We start from the raw sequence: 19,169 nt of genomic DNA, 5'->3' as shown, positions 1-19,169 counted from the left end.
CCCCTCGGGGGGCCGGGGTTCCCAGGAAGCACGTCCTCAGTGCACATCGGTGCCACTGACCCCTAAGCTGCACAAAGTAACACCCCCACCGCCCGCCCACCCACCTTGGCCATCCGCTCCTTCTTGTCCCACCACTCGTCGAAGGCCCGGAAGGCCACCACCTCCACCATCTTGCGGTTCAGGTCACGCTTCATGATGGCCTTGAGCTCCTTGAGCACCACCAGCAGGACGCCATCGACGGTGGCCTTGTGCGGGTCCTCCTGGCGCGGCATGTAGCCCGGCGGCGGCACGGATGGGTCGAACTTGGGCAGGGGCGGCCAGGGCTGCCCGCGGCCAGGGCCCATGTTGGTCAGGGAGAAGGGGCCCCGGTAGGGGGGCAGGTTGACGAACTGCAGCCCAGCTGCAGCGGCCATGAAGGGCGGGTAGGGGCAGGCGCCCTGGCCCGTCATCAGACGGCTCAGCATCTGCGTCTGCATCTGGAAGGACATGGGCATGCCGCCCCACTGGCCGCCCAGCACGTGGCTCATGTCCACCTGCATCACGGGGAACAGCCCCGGCGGGAAGGGCGGCAGCGGCGGCAGGATGGGCGGCGGCGGCACGCCGGGAGGCGCCGGCAGGGGCGGCGGGGGCACTGTCACGGCTGGGTGGGCCGGGGGCGGCGGTGGCGGTGGCGGCGGCAGAGGCGGGGGCATGGGGAAGCCGGGCTGCGGCGGGGGCGGCGGCGGGGGCGGGGGCAGTGGTGGGAAGCCAGGGGGCGGGGGCAGCGGCAGGTTCGGGGCCAGCACGGAGGGGCCTCCTACGGCCCCCGCCCCTGGGGTCACCACCATGGGCTTGGGACAGTCAGCGCTGGTGATGGGGGCGGAGGGCATCTCGTCGTCCGAGATCTCCATGTCCTCGCCGGAGGACTGCTGGCCCTGGGGAGAAAAGGGGGACAGCAGTGAGGGTGAGCCTGGAGGGCCCGGCCACCTCCCGGCACCCCGTTCTGGACACGGGAGCCAGAGGAGAAGCCTTCTGCAAGTCTGCCCTGCAAGGCCGAACACTCTGGTCCCCACCCTCGTCCCCTCCCTTCCCAGCCCTGTGGCCTCAGCAAGGCTGAGGGTCACTCTCTAACCCTCAGTTTGCCCGTCTGCACAATGGGCGTCAGAGCACCCGCCTCGGGGGGTTATCGTGAGGATCCAGGCGTTTGTCAAACATGTCCCCGGCTCTGTTTTAGGTGCTGACTACACGGCAGGGAACAGGACCCCCAAAATTCGTGCTCTCGTCGAGCGGAACGAGAGCGAAGAGGTCGCCAGGGCGAAGGTGTGAAACATACATTCCGTCCTGCAGAAAAGACAGCCGGCCGGGAAGGGAGACAGATTCTGTTTCAATTTGAGAGATTCTGTTTCAGTCTGGATTCAGAGAAGGTAATGCTCATAATGAACACCTCTGTGGCATTTCCTATGCGCCCGGCACCTTTCTCAGCGCTTTACGTGCAGTAACTCAGTTCACCCTCAGAAGAACTACCTCCGTTTCCACGAAGGACAAAATCGGAACACACGGAGCTTCAACGACCCGCCCAAGGCCACACAGACAGTAAGAGATGGCCCCGGGGTTCGAACCCAGAAGCGGCCGCCAGCCCGCCTGCTGCCCTCACCGAGGCAGAGAGAGCCGGTGGAGACGGTGGCATTTGAAGGGGGCGCAGTCAGTGGGACTACAGGTACACGGACAGGAAGCACGCCTTTACCTCCATCACTCTCTTCGCCTCGTCTCGTGACTGGCCCCCACCTAGTACAGGCCAGTGTGGGGCTGTCTCCTGCCTTTTGCTTTTTTCGTACATTTTGTAAAAGTCAAACTGACTGGGATGATATTGGTTCCAGGGCACAGTTCTGTAACATGTCATCTGTGTATTACACGGGGTTCCCCACCCCAAGTCCAGTCTCCTCCCATCACCATTTACTCCCTTTTACCTTCTTCCACCCCCCCGCCCCCCTTGCCTCTGTCAGTCACCATATTGTCTGTATCTGTTTGTTTTCATTTTTTTTTTTTTTTTTTTGCTTAACCTCTTCACCTTTTTTACCAAGCTCCCCGATCCCCCTCCCCTCCGACAGCTGCCAGCCTGTCCGTGGTCGCCGCGAGTCTGTTTCTATTCTGTTTGCTGGTTCACTTGGTTCGTTACATTCCACGCAGAAGTGCAGTCACACGGGACGTGTCTTTCTCTGGCTTAGTTCACCCGGCATAGTGTTCTCCACGTCCATCCATGCTGTCGCAAAAGGTAAGACTTCTTTTTTTTTTTTTTTTACAGCTGAGTAGTATTCCATTGTGTAAACAAACCACAGCTTTTTTAACCCACTCCTCTGCCTGCGGGCATCTGAGCTGCCTCCCAACCTCGGCTACAGTGACCACGCTGCAGTGAGCCGGGGGGGCGGGGGGGGGGGCGGCGTTCCTCGTCTGCACGGCAGCCCCCAGCGCGGGCTTCTCCCCCAGCTCCTCCTGACCGGCGAGGGGGCGCTGGGGAGAGTCAGACGCCGCCGGCCCAAGAGGCAGAGCCGGTCAGGAAGGGGGCCAGGGCTCAAGCTCAGGACGCTCTGCTGTCGTCGGAACCCGGGCACCTGGCACCCGGTGAACGGCGGCGGAGGAGCCAAGGGTGAGCCTGCCTCTAAAACGGGCAAGGGTCCCCGCACGCTGGGACACAGTGGGGGGGTGCGGAGGTCCGCAGGGTGGAGGTGGAACCGGAGGACCAGCGGGGACAGGGAGAACAGGGTCTGGCCACCCCCTGGCACTCGTACAGAGCGAGAGGCGAGCAGGTGCCCGGGATGAACTTGGCGGGGGAGACGGAGCCTTTGTAGCCTTTGAGGCAGGAGTGCTCTGAAGGCTGAGGAGAGGCGACAGGTCAGCCTACAGGTCGGGGGAGGCCTTGGAGGAAAATGGGGGTTGGGGGAAGAACACCCAACACTCGGCAGCAGCAGGAAGCTCTGGATTTTGCTACGGCCCCCCTATTCTCCTTTTCTCCCCCCCACCCACCCCCGCAGGATCCCCAGCCACTTGCTGAGAGAGACACGGGCAGGCTCAGCCTGGTACTCGGGGACAGCGGCCACCAGGTCAGCCCTGGACAGCGCCCAGCAAGCCCGGCGGTGCCCGCAGAGTGAACCCCGGGGCGGGGGGGGGGTGCAGCCAATCAGGAGGGGCCAGGACAGTCGGCGGTAGGTCTGCCCCAGGCCTCCATCTGCCCCTTCCTCCCCACCCTTGGCGGGGTGGGGCGGGGGTAGGAACTCACTGGGAACCCAGCAGCAACCCGCAAGGAGCGTGCTGTGCCCGGAGCGAACTAACCTCGTGGTCCCTCCCGGAGGCCCAGACCCAGCAAGACAGGGGCTCTCCCCATCCCATTTCGCACACAGACACCGAAACTGAGACTCAAGAGAGGGAAAGTGCCTTCCCCAAGGTCACAGAGCCAGAGAGTGGCAGAGCTGGGGCTCTAGGCCTGCGGGTTTAACCCTCCGTCTGTCTCTGTGAAGAAAGGGGACCCCCTCCCACCCACCCACAGTGACCCGACGAGCCCGCACGCTGCTCTCCAGGCTGCCAGCAGGGGGCGCCGGAGGGCCAGCCCAGAGGCTCTCGGTGCACCCAGGCGTCCCTGGTCAAAGATCGGGAGGCGTGCCTGACCTCAGCTCTCTGGGCCTCGGTCTCGCCCTCCCTACAGTGACACGGTGGGGCAGGCGCAGTCCCCCCCCGCCCCCGCCGGCTAGTCTGCACTTCCCAGCCTCGGACAAGGTCGTCAACGTGGTCAACACCCCTCAACCCCAGACAGCAGAGGGAAGGAAAGGAGGGCGGCAGGGCCAGCAGCTCCCCACCCCTGCACACCTGTCAGTCCCCTTGCTGGGAGCCCTGGGCACCTGAAACCACTTCCCTAGAACGGCCTGGAGGCCATCTGGAGCCCCAGCCCCCTGCAGTCCCCTCCTGGGCAGGCCGAGTTCTCCTCTGTTCCTCCCTGAGGCAGCCAAACCGGCCTAATCAAAGGGCCCGGGAAGGGAAGGACCCTCCTCCCCACTGCCCACAGTGGCACGGAGCTCCGTCTAAGGCCCTGGCTGCTCATGCCCATCGGACCCACAGGTTCCAGTGCAGGTTTCAGGGAGGGTGGGGGCAGGCACCTGGCCCAGGGAGGGGGAGGAGCGGAGCCAAGGAAGGTGACCTCATATCTCCCTCCAGGGGAATGTGGCACACAGAACGAACCCCCCCCCGACCCCCGCAATCCCGAGGCTGCAGATTTGGGGGCTGAGACCCCAGGAGAGGATCTAAGGTTGAGGACAGGGTGGCAGGTGGACAACCAACCCGGCTGCTTCTGGCTGTGGCCCTCCCCCTAGGCGGGCCCTTAACTCCTTCACCACTAGAGACAGAAAAGGTGGGAGAAGGGAAATTCCAGTGCCCACCTGCCCGCCCGCCGTGGTCTCCCATCTCTTCGGAGAGCCCTAGGTTCGAGCAGACAGTGGTCCGGACCTCCCTGCTTCTCCCCAAGCTTCCTGAGCCTCAGGTCCAGCCCCGACTATCCCCAAGCCACCCGAGAGAAGGGGGCCCAGGACCATCACCACAATCCATACTCTGGGGCTCTCAGCAAACTCCTATCAAAGATCATGTCAGAGATGACCCCTAAGAAAAGTCTTGACTCCCCACAGCTAACAAGGACAGCAACAGAAACTACGTCATGTTTCCCTTCTCTCCATGGCTGCTAGGGAGCTCAGAGCCAAACCAGCTGCTCAATCACAGTCTGGTGCTTTTTGCATCCTCTTTTTATCCTGCCCGTTGATCTGTTCTTTTGGCTGCCCTAGCCTTGTTGCTTCTACGTCTTAACTAGTTTTCCAAGGAGATAATGTTTTAAAGGAGCAAGGAGGGAGAGAGAAAACAAACGAAACCAATCCCAGACAGAGGTAGACAGACATGGTGGTACCTCATCCATCTTCTCTGAGGTCGGGGTCCTGTCTCCAGCCATGTCCAAGGACATCTCAGTCGTCTGGCCCAGAAGATCAGCAGGGTCCGGGGGGCCTGGCTCAGGTGGGGGCCGGGGCCCCAGCCCCGGGTCCAGCTCCTCGTCCTCATCCGAGTCCGGCAGTGGCGTGGGGCTGATGTCCTCCAGGCCGGTGCTGGACGGGCGCGAGGAAGGCGGCGTGGGGCCCCGAAAGCCCGGCTGGGAGTTGGTGCCGAAGGGGGCCAGCGGGGAGAGCTGGGAGGAGGAGGAGGAGATGGGGCTGCCCTCCATCTGCAGCTCCGTGTCCGAGTCCTGCTCCGGGAGGAAGAGCAGCTTGCTCCGCTGCTCCTTCAGCAACATCTCGATGCGGGAGTCCAGGCTGTCGTGGGGCTTCTCCAGCCCCGGCGACGACTCCAGGGTCGGAGTGCCCGGGCTGTCACAGGGCTCGGGGCTCCAGCCGAAGGTTGGCCGGCCACCCAGCTCCATGCTGTTGGCGTCGGGGGGCGGGGGGCCGGGGGGCGTGCCCGGCTTCTCCTTGGCCAAGGGCTCAGCGGGCGGCAGGGGCGGGGGCGCGGGTGCTCTCCGGAACTCCCCACTGTCCCGGGCTCCAAAGGCGGTCGTGGCGGGGGGCTCCTCGGGGGGTGGGGGGAAAGGGGGCACAGGGGTCTGATAGGGAGAGAAAGCCGACTTGAAGGAGACTCCAGTGGCGTGAGTCGTTGGGGGCGGCGGTGGAGTGTGGGCAAACGTGGCCGAATCCTGTGGCTGGGCCTTGAACGGAGGGCCCCCGCTGGCCCCACCGCTGCCGACGGCCCCGAACGCGAGGTCCACGGAGCCCCTGAAGGCGGCCGCGGCCCCTGCCACGGCAGCGACCGCGGAAGAGTTGTGGACATAATGGTGCTCGTGGCGGCGGTTGTAGGCGTCCGTGAACTTGCTCTCGTGGCGCCGGGGCTTGAAGGTCGCCGCGGGGTCCTGGCTGAAGAGGTAGGAGGGTGTGGGCTGGCGGCTGGAATAGCTGGAATCCTGCGAGAAGGGGGTGCCCAGGCGCGGCGTGAGCGGCGTGCCCTGCCCGTAGGAGTTGGGCGTGTCCAGGCGACAGCTGGAGTAAGCGGTGTCCTGGGAGAAGGGCGTCCCGCCGCTGTTCGGGGTGACGGAGGATGAGCCAGAGCCACAGCCTGTAGACAGGCCACCATCCTTGAGGCGCTTCAGGGCATCTGACAACTGCAGAGAGAGAAACACAGAGAGAGACAGAGAGAGAGGTGAGACCCTGGGAGGCAGGCAGGGCCGGCAATGGAACGGGCTCTCTCTCTTCCCCACTCACTCCGGCTGCCCGGAGCTCACGCCACACTGGCCGCTTTAGAGCTGCCACTTGGTAAGAGTCAGGGGTCGGGGGGAGATTGAAGAGAAGTGTCTCGGTGTTCCTAACTTTTCTCCACTCTTGGGGTAGCCAATTACCCTCAGGGAACCTCGAGGGCTTGTCCTAATCCCTGACGCGGAGGAAAGAGGAGATCTCGACTCCGTGGTTTGAACTGGGATTTTCCTTCCATCTCAGGCTGGCAGAAATCAAAGCCCTCGCAGGCGGGGGGCAGCAGGAAGAACTATGGCCTTGGGAGTGTGTGTAGAGGGGGGCTACCCAGTGTTTTAGGATTTAAATACTAGGACTCGGTAAATGAACCACCCAGCTGGCCAGCAAGCGAACAAAGTCTCTTCGTTCTGGAAAAGCCACTCCTGCAGGTGGCTGGGCTGATGCCGGGCAAGGGCTGGGACGAGAACCCCCCCAGGTGACGATGGTGGTCCGCTGCGTGTGCCGGGAGGCAGCGACTGGGGAAGGGGTCGGTCTGGCTCTGGAAAGAGGGCCCCGAACTCTGCTTTCTGGGAGCGGGGTACAGGGGCACACAGGCCGTGGTGTCCAGAGCTGGGGCGGGGGACAACACATCAAGGAGCTGGTGGTGGGTGGTCAGGGGGTGCTGGGCGGGGGCAGGGGAGGGAACACAGAGAGAGATCAACGCACCTGCAAGGTCTCGTTCACAACCGGAGAGACAGCATCCAACTCGCCCACTGGGAGGGTCTGGGGTGTGTACCGGCCCGTGACCAAGAGTTCATAAAACCGCATTCGGGTTTCCCCTGAGGACGGACAAGGGCCAGGGGCTTCAGCCAGGTTCCCGGAGGGCGCAGCCCCCACAGGTTGGCTTCCTGTGGGTCCCTAATGCCTGAGACCCCAGGCCTGGGGTAGCTGTGTGTCCATAACAAAGTTCCCGCCTCCCTTTGTACCTCACCCAGGTGTCCCAGCTGTTCCACGAAGCGGCTCAACTCTACGAGGTGTCTCATCCTGAGACTCAGAATTTAATGCCTCGGGGGCTGGGATTCCCCCAAATACAGAGTGCCACCCCCCAGCACGAAGCCCTTCCTGGCACCTGGGCGCCCAAAGGGAAGGGGCAGCTCTTCCCAGTCCTGGTAGCAAGTGGAGGGGAGAGGTCACAGTCTGCTGCTCACTGTGAGGGGGCCAGGGGACCAGCAGTTTATAAAACGCACACCAATGCCAAGTTCCCTCGGATGCCACAGGCCTCCTCCTCCGACCAGACTCCCCGGCTTGGTGTGGGGCTGGTCCCCCTGAGCCCTGTCTGGGAACCCTCCACCCCCCCCCCACACCCCAGCAGAGAGAGGCCTCCGTCGACCCGGGGCCCCAGATCACTGATATTTATAGAGCCCTGCGAGGCAGCTGCTTACATATGCAAAGGAGCCACATTCCTTGAGCTACACTTTACTGGTCTCTTTCTTGAAATACAAACTTAGTTAGCAGTCTCTGAGGGCCTTCCCCGCCCCCCCCCACCCGCCTTTTTTCTTTTTGTAGAAATGAAATTTTGTTGAGAGCCGGCTGCTCCTTAGAATGGGGAGGGGGCTGCTCCCCCTGTGCATCTGCTTCTCAGGACTGCAGCCACCCCACGGGGCATGCAGGCTGGCAAGGGTCTGTACTCCGCCCCCCTCCCCCCGGAGATTGAGAAACTAGAGCTGGGGGACAGGGAGGATGTGGCTTAGATAGGAACCTGGACCTGTGCCCCTAGGAGACTCAGAAGTAGGTACAGCTCCGGAGACTGACAGGGCCTGCCTAGAACCCCAGCCCCCAGCAAGGAAGGCCTCTGGGACTCAGTCAATATGCACCCACTATGAAAACCAAAAATAAAGGTCTAGGTTTTCCTGTCTTGGGTTTTCTGTGCCCTGGTAGGTCACAAAACCCCGGGAAGCCACCCTCCTAGGCCCGCTCAGAGACCTCCAGGGACTCTGCACCCAGGGCACAGTCACGGGGCTGCCTCGTCCTCAGAGTACCTGGCACCTGTCTGGGCACCTTCTATCTTGGTGGTGGGGTCCTGGCTCCCCCCTCCAGACAGCTTCTGGAGGGGCCTACCGGGACCCAGAGGGTGGGAGGTGTGGCCTCCCGGCCAGCCTCTCCCGGCGGCCAGCGGGGAGCGAGCCCAGTGCAGGGGAGGTGCCGCTGTCTCTTTAAGAGAGAGGAGGGAAGACACCGAGTCAACCCTAGAGCACCCAGAACAGCCCGCCCTGCACTATCTGGAACATTATCAATGAAACCACACTCTGGGCCCAGATTGGTTCCCACTTCCAGGGGGAAGGGGTGGCATGGAGGGGAGGGGCTCCCTGGAGCCCCGGAGGACTCTCTCCTTAATGGAGGGACCCACTCTTTATGCATTTAAAGGCATCCTAGTGGCCCTCCCTCAGCCCCCCCTCCAACAAATAAACAAAGCCAGACTCCTCCCCTCACGCAGAGGAAACACTGGGGACTGTCTAAACCCTGGCCACCACCGGGGCTCTGCAGGGGCCCTCTGGGGGTGTCGGCGGTGGGGAAGCCTCCGGGGGGGGTCCCTAGGGGTACAGTGGCCAAGGACCGCACATTTGGTAAATTATAGCTTGTCTCCTAGCAACAGACAACACATTTAGCTCCATGTGACTCTACCCTCAGGAGGGGGCAAAAAAAAAAATAGACTGTAGTGGGGCACCCAAGGAAGAGTGAGGGGGTCCCCAACACTGCCGGAGGGGCTCAGGGAGGAGAAGGGGCCACACTGACAGCTCGCGAGCTCCCCTGCGGGGTGCCCGGGGCCAGCCTCCACTCACCTTTGGTGTCCAGCTCCACGTGGATGATATTGCCCATGACCGAAGTGCTATGCAAGTGCTGAACCGCCTCCTTGGCTCCCCTGACCGTGGCAAAGACCACCTTGGCAATGCCCAAGTGCTTCCTGGTCTTGGGGTTGTACAAAATCTCCACCTCCTCCACTTCCCCATACTTCTTGCACATGTCCCTCAGGAAGTTTTCGCGGATGTTATCATTCAGCTTGGCAAATGTCACCTGCTTCGGAGGCACGGGGCCCACGTAGAACTCATCGATCTGGCAGGAGGCGAGGGAGAAGGGGGTTGGGAGAACATTGAAATCGAAGGGGAAACACAACACTCCCCACTCGCCTGCCCGTAGAAAACAATGAAGGGTAAAAAAAAAAATAAAAAAAAATTTTGGAAAAAAAAATGTACGCGGGCGGGCCCGGGAAGCGGAAGATTAAATCGTTTGGAACGTGGAAGTCCTCCGGGTTCGAAAGGAAAGGGGAAAAAGAAACAGTTTCTCTTTCCCTACACCCCCATTTCGGCCTCCTCTCCCTGCTGCCGGGTTGGGGCGACCCCTTGGGCTGGGAAGTTGTCCTCCTAAAGCCACAAGCCCGGGGAGGGGGGCGGGTCCCTTGGGCCAAACCCCCGGCCTTGCAGGAGCCAGGTGGGGACCCAGAGCCCCCAGCTGGGCGGGCAGGACACGGTATCAGCGCCTCGATTACAGTTGCACCGCAGTGTTGCTCTGTTTACAGGAGCCCAGAGGGGACGCCCCTCTGGCAGCAAGCTCCCCCTCCCCGCCAAAACTTCCCCGTCCGGGACGGCGGGAACTCAGAATCTGGCTGGGCTCGGTCTGGACTGGCGTTATTTTCGAACTCCGGGAGGGGGAGGAGGGACCGCGGGGGCAGGGGGGAGGGGTCCCACCTTGAATTTGGGCACCGACAGCTCCAGCTCCTTGTTTTTGGTCCAGATCCCGACCACCCGTGGATCTTCGACAATTTCCACCGGGCGGTTGCTGGACATCTGTAGGGAGACATGGGGGCGGGGGGCGAGATGGCAGGGTCGGTCCCACTGCTCCCCCGGGGCTGGGGCAGGACCCCCTCGTCCAGGCACTTGTCAAACTCTAGGGTTGGGCCAACCCGGCTGACAGTTGGCCGGGTGGTCGGGACGGGGGGTCCCCGGGCTGTTCAGACCCCTCTCCCGGGGCTCGGCTGGGGGTGGGTGGGGGCGGCGGGGAGGCGCGCCGGCTACTCACCGCCAAGCTGAAATGCTGCCCATCGTAGCGGTACAGTTTATGGTGTCCCTTTTTCAGAGCCGGGTCAATCATCAACTTGTAACTTCTCCAATGGTGGTTCCTCCTCTCGCCCGAAGGGCCGGGCTGCGGCGGGGGCTGCTGGTGGTGGTGGTGGGGGTGGCTGTTCTCCATGCCGTTAACCCAACCTGAAAACGAGCAAGTTGTTGTCGTCCCCGCCGCCGCGGCGGCCGCTTCTACACACACGCGAAAGAATCAAATCGTCCAGCCCCCACCCCCTCCCACCTTACCAGCGCGCCCCAAAAGGCGCTGTCTCGCTGGCTCCCCCCAAAAATAAGAATGGAGCGAGAGAATAACCCTTCCGGGAGAATTAGAAGCCCGCCCGCTCGGCCACCGTCTCGGGGCGGCAGCAGGGGGCTCCCGGGGGCCCCCGGTGCGGGCTGGCGGGGCCCGGGGCGCCGGGAGGACGCGGGCTCCGGCCCATGGTGCCCGCCCGGCCTCCCGGCCGCCCAGCGTGGCGCGCGCTCGCTCGCTCGGCCCGGCTCGGGCGCGGGGCTCGCGGCAGGCCTGGCGCCGCCCGCCCGCCCGCCCGCCCGGCCGGGGCCCCGGGGCCGGGGCCGGGGGCTCAGGCCGCCCGGTTGCCGGCCGCGGCCTCTCCCTCCCCGAGCCGCGCTTACATCCCCGCCGGGCGCCGGCCTCCCTGCGCCGCCAGCCAGTACATGGTGTCCCCCGCGGGAGCCGAGGCCGGGGCTGCCGGACGGGGGGCCGGGAGGGGGGGGCACCGCCGCGGCTGCCGGGCCCAGAGCTGCTGCCGCCGCCGCTGCTGCTGCTGCTGCCCGGGAGGCGGCTGGCGGCGGAGGCTCGGCTCCCAGTAGCCGCACATCCCACAATACACCGCTAAGGAGCCCGACCCGAGCGCTCACCCTCCTCCTCTTCCTCCTCCTCCTCTTCCTCCTCCCCTCGCCTTCCTCGCCGCTTCCCCAGGCACTCTCCCGGCGGCGGCAGCTGCGCCGCCAAAGCCCCGGGCCCCAGCGGCCCCCCACCCCTCACTTGCGCGCTCCCACACTGCCTCCCCCCTCCCCAGGGGAAGGCCTTTTAATTTATTTATTCTGCTGGGACCTAGGTGGGGGTCTTGGCGGGCGGGGGCTGGGGTCTCCCCGGGCTCTACCTCCCGCGGCTGAGGCTACCCTCCGAGCCGCGGCGGTGAGCCTCAGGCCTCCACAACTGTTTCCAAACTGCCGAGGCCGGAGGTGGGCGCGCGGGGGCCCGAGGGACAGGGCCGGGGCTTTGGGGTTTAATTGTGTGTCTGGACACTGGAGCCGCGGGAGCAGGCAAGACGGCTCAGAGCGAGTTGCAATCGAGGTATCTCGGCTCCGGCTTCCTCTCCTGCCCCGCGACCCCCTCCCCCCGCCCCCGGGGGCAGAGCTAAGGAGGGGAAACCAGGATTTTAACCACATTAGCATTCACATTCCTGGGAGGATGCAGCCCTCGCCTGGACCTGGCTGATAGAAGCTTCTTGCACTGTTTTTATTTTGGGAGAGCAGCGCCCTGTAATTGTCCAGAACACATGGTTGTCTCCCCCGACCCCCCCCCCCCACCGCCCTCTTCCTCCAGCCACCAGCAGAGGAGGAGAGAGAGAGAGAGAGTCCCCCTTTTTTGCATTTCTCTTTTCCTTCCCCTTTCTTTATTAAAGGTCCGGGGAGTGGCGGCGGCCAATCAGCGCGCGGCTTCCATCTTGTGAGTTCAACTCCGAGGCTCCCGGGCTGGGCGAGGACGCGCGTGCGGCCCCCTCTCGCCTCCCGTGTCGGGCGGCCGCGGCGGGCCGCCGTCTCGCCGGGGCTTTCGCGGTGCCGTGTTTCATATTGGGGCTCTTTTCGGGGTTTGTCGTTCGGCCGTGGGGAGGTAATTGGCTGGAGCCGGGCGGCAGGGCGCGGCAGCCAATCAGCGCGCGGCTTCTATCGGGCTTGAGTTATTAGACGCCGATCTGCAAACATCCTTCATCAGACACCAAGGAGAGGCCAACAGATGAGGGGAGCCATTTTTCTGCAATGGAATTAAATGGCCAAGTGGGTTTTTCCTTTGTTGCAAATGGGGAATGTTCTTCCTTTGACTCCTCCACCATCCTGTGCAGGACGCTTCACTGTTGTGTGTAACATGGGTCACCAAGGCTTAAAGGATTCACAGTTGGAAGAAAGAAGAAGACTTTATATTTTTTTGTTTGTTTTTTTTTTATAAAAAAAGATCTGGATTTTTCCTTATGACTTGGAATCCATCTTTGTCTTATATAACTAGGTCATAGCACACCCTTAATGTCAGCAGTTAACAATTTTGAATTCCAAAAAAAACCTAAGTAAATGACATATTTAATTTTCTTTCTTTTTTTTTTAACTTGGGTGAGTGGGGGTGGGGGGAAGCTTGGAGCTGTCTTAATCTGTATTCTCTTGACTGAACAATAAATTTTTAAATATGTATAGTTTCCTCTATTAAACACTTAAACCTGGCCATCTTATTAACTCCTTCTGCTCTCTCTTTTTTTAACAAGGTAATGTTTTAAATGTATAGTTTTAGGACTAGCGAAATGGCAGCAACAACAACTTGTAAGCAGTTGTTACTCTTTTTTTAAGTTTTTAAAAACCTTTTACATTGTAAGTACCCGATCCATTGTCCTTACCAGTGTAGTTTTCATGTTAATGTTGCTGAGATGTCCTTAATTTTCCGAACCTTCATCTGCATGTCTGTCTTTGTCGCTCTTGTCTAATATAAGCCAGGAAAAATGCTTGTAGACGATTTTGCTTTTATAAAGCCAAGGCTTTAGCTTTAAGCTTCTGAAAATGTGTACAGCAATAAATGCTAGTCAGCTTTCTTCCCAGTAAACACGTACCCTTTCTTTGAAAATCGATCTACTTGAAGAAAAACAAGTTTTGGTGTTTTTTTTTTTTCTTTCTGGTCTTGGTAGAGGAGTGGGTGAGGGAAGAGGAAGACCTCTGTGCACAAGAGACGAAAAGCCGTCACAGGAAACTAGATTAAAACTGGAAAACAAGTCCTGGCTGGTTTGAGCCAAACATCAACGTTCACTTGCGGGTATTTGTCGATGGTGGTTGGGTGGCCGCGTGTCTCTCTGCCTTTTGTCTGATTTGACTGTGTATTTTCGCCTTTTGTCTCTTAATGACGGTCCCACCATTGCCATATCCAGAGCAGTAAACAGCCCTCAGCGAAGCCGCCTTTTGCCAACCCAACCCTGGAAAGTTCACAGAAGTGGAAGGACAGAAAATGCCATGAGAGTGTAACTTACAAAAAGGTAACAACAACAAAAAAAGGCACCACCATCTCCCCAAATACCTCAACTAAACAAATCCTCCCCCACCCCGAGATATTTTTTCCAATAACACCTCCCAACCCTCCGCCCAGCCTGATCTTCCAGACTCCATGGCACCTGGCCGAGCGGGTAAGTTGAAGAAACAACAAAAAAATGCCTTTGGCCCCTTCGAGGAAATCTGTTTATTCCGAGCAGGCCAAGGGCTACAAAGGTGTGGGAGCTGAGGGGAGAAGGAGGTTTCTGGAGCTTTGCGTTTGGAAGCCGGATCCGGGAGGGGTTGGGTCGAGGAGGCACCTTCGGACCCCTTGGCCCAGAAGGGCAGTGGAGGCTCCCCAGCGGCCTCGGGCGCCCGTGTCGCTGCCTGCCTGCCCCTGGCCCTCGCCCTTCTAGGTCTGAGCCTCGGTGGGGAGCAGGAATGGAAGTGCTTTGGAGATGGGGTGGGGGGCGCGGAGGACGAGGAGACGTGCCCGCCCGGCCCGAGGCCCATCTCCCTGGGATCCTGGGGTCTGGCACCCTGGCGCCCGCTCGGCCGGCTCCGGGCGCGCCTGCGCCTCCACGGCAACAAAGGACAAAGGCCGGCGTCCATGTTGGCACCGTGACGCAGCAACTCTCCCGCCTGCAACCCTGGCGTCGCCGGTTCCCCCGGCCGGGCGCGCGCCTCCCTCCCAAACACGAGTTTTATTTTCAGGTTCAGAGCAGAGCCGCGGGCTGGGGCCGGGGCCGGGCGGGCCGGGCGGCGGGCGGCTCGTGGCCGCTCTCCTCGCCCTTCCTCCCTCCTTCCCCGGCTGTCGTTGGGCGCCCGGGGCGGGCGGCGGTCCCGAGGCTTCGCCGGGCCCCGAGAGCCCGGAGGGCACAGCGCTCCCGGCCACGGGCTGGTCGCGAAGGCCGTTTCGGGGGGCCTCGGGGTCTAGGGGCGTCGCGCGCCGGGGCTCCCGCGCTCGCCTCCGCGGGGCGAGGCGAACAGACCGGCGCCATTTCGTGCGCCGCCCGCGGCTGGGGCGGTGGCGGCAGCCGAGCGCCAGGCGGGAGGAGGGAGGGAGGGAGGAGGGGAGGCCGGGGGGAGGGGAGGCCGGCGCCTCCTCGCCCACGCTCCAGGCCGCCGCCCGCGTGGACGCCCCTGGCCCGGAAGCCTCGACGTCAAGTCCTGGCTGCACAGCTGGCTCGGACCTGGCACCCAAGTCGGGGGGCCCCTGCGGGCACCAGGGAGCCTGACTCCCCTCCCCCCAGCACAGGAGCCAGTAGCAAAGGGCCGCGTGGCTGATCTGGGCCAGGAAGCTGCCCTCCCACCCCAGGCTGCACACCGGCTTTCGGTGCCCACGTTGGGCTCGCAACCGCCCTTTAACAGTGGAGCCCCAGGTGCTGGGGGCCCCTTGTCCTCGGTTTGGGCGGGAGGCCCTCACGGAAGCCACCGACGCCCGATCTGGTTGTCCAGGGCACGCCCTCCAAACGGCCTCTGGAGGCTAAGGTGGGGGTTGAGGCCTGGGAAGACAGAGGGCCCTCCCCGGGCCTCCCCCTAGGCGGAGGGCTGGGGGTGGGGGGAACCTCTCACATCCCTGGCCCTTGCTGGGGGAAGGAATGCGGACGGGGCGGACCTTTGGAAATGCAGATGAGTCTCCTGCTGCCGATTTTCGCTGGGGCTGAACCTTGGTGACTCAGCCACCCCCGCTCTGAACCGTTCCAGAGAGAGGGCGCCTTGGCAGCCAGAATAGGGGGGGAGGCGGTTGTAAGGCTCCCCTTCTGTTTCGGAGATCCTGTCTGGTTTGTGGCCATTACCTCCCTAATCCTCCGGCTTCTCCCACCCCCAGGCTGCTGGCCAGAGAAAGGGGCATCATGCGGGTACCCCAGAGTCGACCGTCCTCCTCTGAACAGGAGCAGGCCTAGTTTGAGTCTGACACTCCTCCCACTAAGGTAGGTGTGAGGCCTTTCCCAATCTGTAAGGGAGATTTGGGGGGCTTTGGCCTGGAGCCCCGGGAGGGCGGACACCTCAAACCCGCTAGGCTGGTTCTGCAGCCCCTCCCCCACACAGATGTGCGGGCTGTGTGTGTGTGAAATCGGCGGCCTGCTGGGCCCATCCATCCCCGCCTGTCAGCCTCTGTTGTCAGGAGTTCGGGGCGTGCAATTCTCTGCCTCTTTAGCAGCTCAGGAGAGGCGGGCCGCGCCGGCCAGGGTTTCCCAGTGGTGTTTGGTGGTGGGGGATGGGCCCTGGATGCCTGTGAAAGACACCTCGGCTGCCAGGAAGCCCAGCCCTGCTCCGGCCCTTCCTTCCTGCCCCCGTGCTGGCGGGTGGGGTGAATGGTTGAGCAAGGGCCCTTCCCCTCCTGTGTCTGGCTGCCGCGGAGGTGAAACCCGGGCCTGAGGTCTGGGCCAGCTTCCTCCGAGAGGCTTCTTGCCTCTTCTGCTTCCTGGGAATTCCCACGATCACCTCCCCACCCCCCGCACCAAAACAAGCCGTTGCTAGAGTAGCACACGGCGGCTGGCCGTTTGCCTGCTGCGACCCTGCACGGGTGGCCAGTGGGGCCAGGGCAGTGCTTCTCGGGCAAGTGTGCCGCCGAGTCACACCGCAGAACTGATTCCCGGCGACCCCTCTAGTTCCCGGTTCAGTAGGCGGGGCCTGGGAACGTGCATTTCTGACAAAGCCCCAGGTGGTGCTGATGAGAGAAGCCCGGTGATTGGCACGGAGTCGTTGGCCTCGTAGTAATGGCACCTCTCTGTTCTTTCTGACACGGGCGGTGCCACAGCGTCCCGGTCTCTCTGTCTCCGGGAGGCTCCGCAGCTGGAGCCCATGTGGCCCTTGATCTCTGACCCCCGCCGCCTGTGGCCTCTAAGTGTGTGATGACTTTGATGAGCCGTTTGGGTTCAGGTGCCGCGGAGCGAGCTGCCTCCCCCTCTCCCGTTTGGCTCGCAGCTGGGCTTCTGTCCCAGATCAGCGCTGCCGGCCGGCACGCCCCCCCCCCTCCAGTGGGAGGACCCCCCAGTGCTAGGGCAGAGCTGAGGTGTGGGGGAGCCTGCAGGGCTTGCCCCTGACGTTTTCGTTGCAGGCGTCTTGGTGTTGAATCAAGGGAGGGTCTGAGGCAGGTGTCTGTGGGCTTGAATCTCCGCGGGGCTGGTGACCTTGGGCGAGTCTCCAGTGTAAAATGATAGCGTGGTACGCCGTCGGGAGGATTAACTGCGAGGAAGGGGCCGGCTGCGTGTCCAGGCTTCACACTGGTTAGCCTCCATTCCAACTGGGGGCCGGGCTGCCTTCCAGCTCCTCCCCCGCCGGCCCACCCTGAGCGCGTGGCTGAGCCTCAGGGCCCGAGGGCGGGAGGAAGCGTCCTTCTACCTCCCGTGTGGTCTGAGTCTGGCTGGTGGCCTGCCCCCTGCCCTGGGAACAGTCAGGATTTGGGGTCACACGCCCACCCCTCCCCCCAGTGTGTAAATGACTCACCCAAGGTCATGAGGCCACCACCCGCAGCCTAGGACCGGGTTCCGGGTGTCTTGAGAGCAGCCCAGCGCCGGTGTCCGTGGCACCCCCTCGCCCCAGCTGTCTGGGTTATTTTGGGCGCCCTCCTGTGCCAGCTGTCGGCTGGCATCGCGGCCGCCGCGAGCCGGGAAACCTGTCTGGCTGCGAGTAACCGGAGTGGTGCTCTTGGCTCTCTCTGGCCACCGTGCCTTGGGCTCTCCCGCCCCAGATTAGCTGGGTGAGGTCCGTCTTGCCCTTTGCTGGGGCCAAGGGGGTGCACCCCACCGCACCTCTTTGTGAAAGTCGGTGCGCCTCTTCCCTCCTTCCACAGACCTCAGGGCTCGGTTCAGCTCTGCCCTTCCTTTGATGAGCCCACTCAGGTCTCTCGGCTCCTCACCTACCCAGCCGCCTGAGGGCGTCCTGTGTCCCCTCGGACAGGGCCCTTGTGGCCGCAGAGGCAGGGATCTTAACCTGCTGCGGGCTGCAGACGGCTGGGTAATTCACTGAAACCCTCCCCCTTCAGCTGCTGCCTGCAGGGCCGCAGCCAGTTCTTCCACTCCTGCCCTGGGAGCAATTAGGAAGCAATTAGGTGCTGAACTGTGTGGTCCGGGTGTGATTCTTGGGAGAGGTGTCCCCGTGACCTGACCTGGAAGCTCCTCTTCAGCAGCGCATGCTTGTTTGCTCCTTTACCCCTGCTGGTCTTTGTGCCCCCGCCCCCAACCCCATCACCTCCCGGCCAGGGAGGGGCGGGGCAGGCTGTCATTCCTCGGGGCCCAGAGGGCGGCCCCGCCCACCGGTCACCCAGGGGGCGGGGGGCGGGGCGCTCCCGGCCTGGAGCCTGCCTGGAGAGGGCCACGCCAGCGGAAGGGCAGCCCGCTGGCCCGACCTGCCTAACCACTGGGCGCCAGAGCCCCGCCTCTTCCGGCCCAGCCACCGAGAGGGAGAGCCCCGCCGCGGAATATGACCTTTTGGACCCTCTGGGTGGAGGTGCAGCTGCTTGGACTGTGGAGAGAGGCACCCTGCCATCGCAGGGCCCAGTGGGTCCGCTGCTGTCTCCAACTGGCCAGTGACCTTAGCAGGTCTCTTGTCCCTCCGGGAACATGGGTCTTCCCGTGTGACCCAGGAGGAGGAAGTTGGCGGGAAACTTCTTGAGCCATTTCTGAGTCTGGCTTTCTGAGGGGCAGCTTTTTGGATGGCAGTGACTCCTCAAGCCACCCCGGGCCACCTCCCATCTCTGGGACCTCAGAGAATAGTTCAGCCTGTGCAGGCTCAGTGTCCTCATCCTCACGCAGAGAGGGTGCCTCCTCGGGTGGGCTGTGACCTCTTGGGGCGTTCGGAGGCCCCGGGGAAGTGGGAGTCCTGGGCTTTGTCATGGGCCGTCCTCACCTGCGCCGCCGGACCCTGCCCCGACGAGAGCGGGTGGGCTGGGCCTGGCCTCCCTGGCGCGGGCCGCCTGGCCAGCTCGCCCCGGCTTCGGCATCCCCGCGGCTCTGTGGTGCATGTAAAGTGTCTTACTCGGTGTAAAGTGTCTTTCTTGCTTTCCTAAGTCTCCCCAGGAATCCTGGTGACTAGAGGCCAGATGACCTGGGGCCTGAGAGCACCTCACAGGTAAGGACACAGACAGGGCTCCGGGGCGTGGGGGTGCGCCACCTGGCACCCCAGCTGGCCTGCCCCGCCCCGCCACCTCCAGGGCGCTGAGCAGCTGGCCTGGCCACCGGGTATTTTTAGCTGCAGACCCCCCGGAGCTGGGCCCCCCTCACACCCGCTGTGAAGGCTGGGTTCTGCCAGCCCCTCGGCCAGGCAGGAGGCCGGGGCCGGTGTCAGCTGTTCTGCCCGGACCCAGGCAGGGCTGGGAGACGCGCTTTCCCTCTCCCCACTCCTGTCCACTTAGTGGGAGTGGTTCTGTCCTAAGTCAGAATTACCACCCCGTTTCTCAAGTGGGGAGTGGACGCGGAGGTCTGAGGGTTTGAGGAGAGTCGGGAGCCCTCCCCGTGGGCTTCTGTGGTTTCTCCTGGCCCAGTTCGCCCAGAGCGGGGTGGCCTTTCTAAGGGACTTCTCCCCAGGTCCCTCCCAGGTGAGGCAGCCCCCCCGCCCCTTACTCTCCCAGTCCCTCCCGGCGCTT

The 19,169-nt window shown here is 62.8% G+C and overlaps 1 protein-coding gene across 3 annotated transcripts in view; it reads right to left on the bottom strand.

Moving 5' to 3' along the window:
* Positions 1–18,598, bottom strand: part of SETD1B (SET domain containing 1B, histone lysine methyltransferase) — a 30,211-nt gene extending 11,613 nt beyond the window's left edge. Inside the window, exons 1-7 of one of the 3 annotated variants that reach the window (XM_045841442.1) lie at positions 17,033–18,598; positions 10,293–10,477; positions 9,962–10,060; positions 9,059–9,329; positions 6,945–7,057; positions 4,919–6,154; positions 105–914 (exon numbers count right to left, since the gene is read on the bottom strand). In XM_045841442.1, coding sequence (XP_045697398.1) covers positions 105–914; positions 4,919–6,154; positions 6,945–7,057; positions 9,059–9,329; positions 9,962–10,060; positions 10,293–10,477; positions 17,033–17,042 — 2,724 coding nt within the window. In that variant the 5' untranslated portion in view covers positions 17,043–18,598. Of the gene's footprint in view, positions 1–104; positions 915–4,918; positions 6,155–6,944; positions 7,058–9,058; positions 9,330–9,961; positions 10,061–10,292; positions 10,478–10,579; positions 10,697–10,966; positions 11,179–17,032 lie in introns of those variants that run through there. The other 2 variants (XM_045841450.1, XM_045841459.1) reach the window with 2 other exon arrangements.
* Between the last annotated feature and the right edge of the window lie 571 nt (positions 18,599–19,169).

This window comes from Phyllostomus hastatus, unplaced genomic scaffold (assembly GCF_019186645.2).
Source record: "Phyllostomus hastatus isolate PE091 unplaced genomic scaffold, TTU_PhHast_1.1 phas_contig_1162, whole genome shotgun sequence".
NCBI classification, from domain to species: domain Eukaryota; kingdom Metazoa; phylum Chordata; class Mammalia; order Chiroptera; family Phyllostomidae; genus Phyllostomus; species Phyllostomus hastatus.
This window is presented reverse-complemented; position numbering and strand designations above follow the sequence as displayed.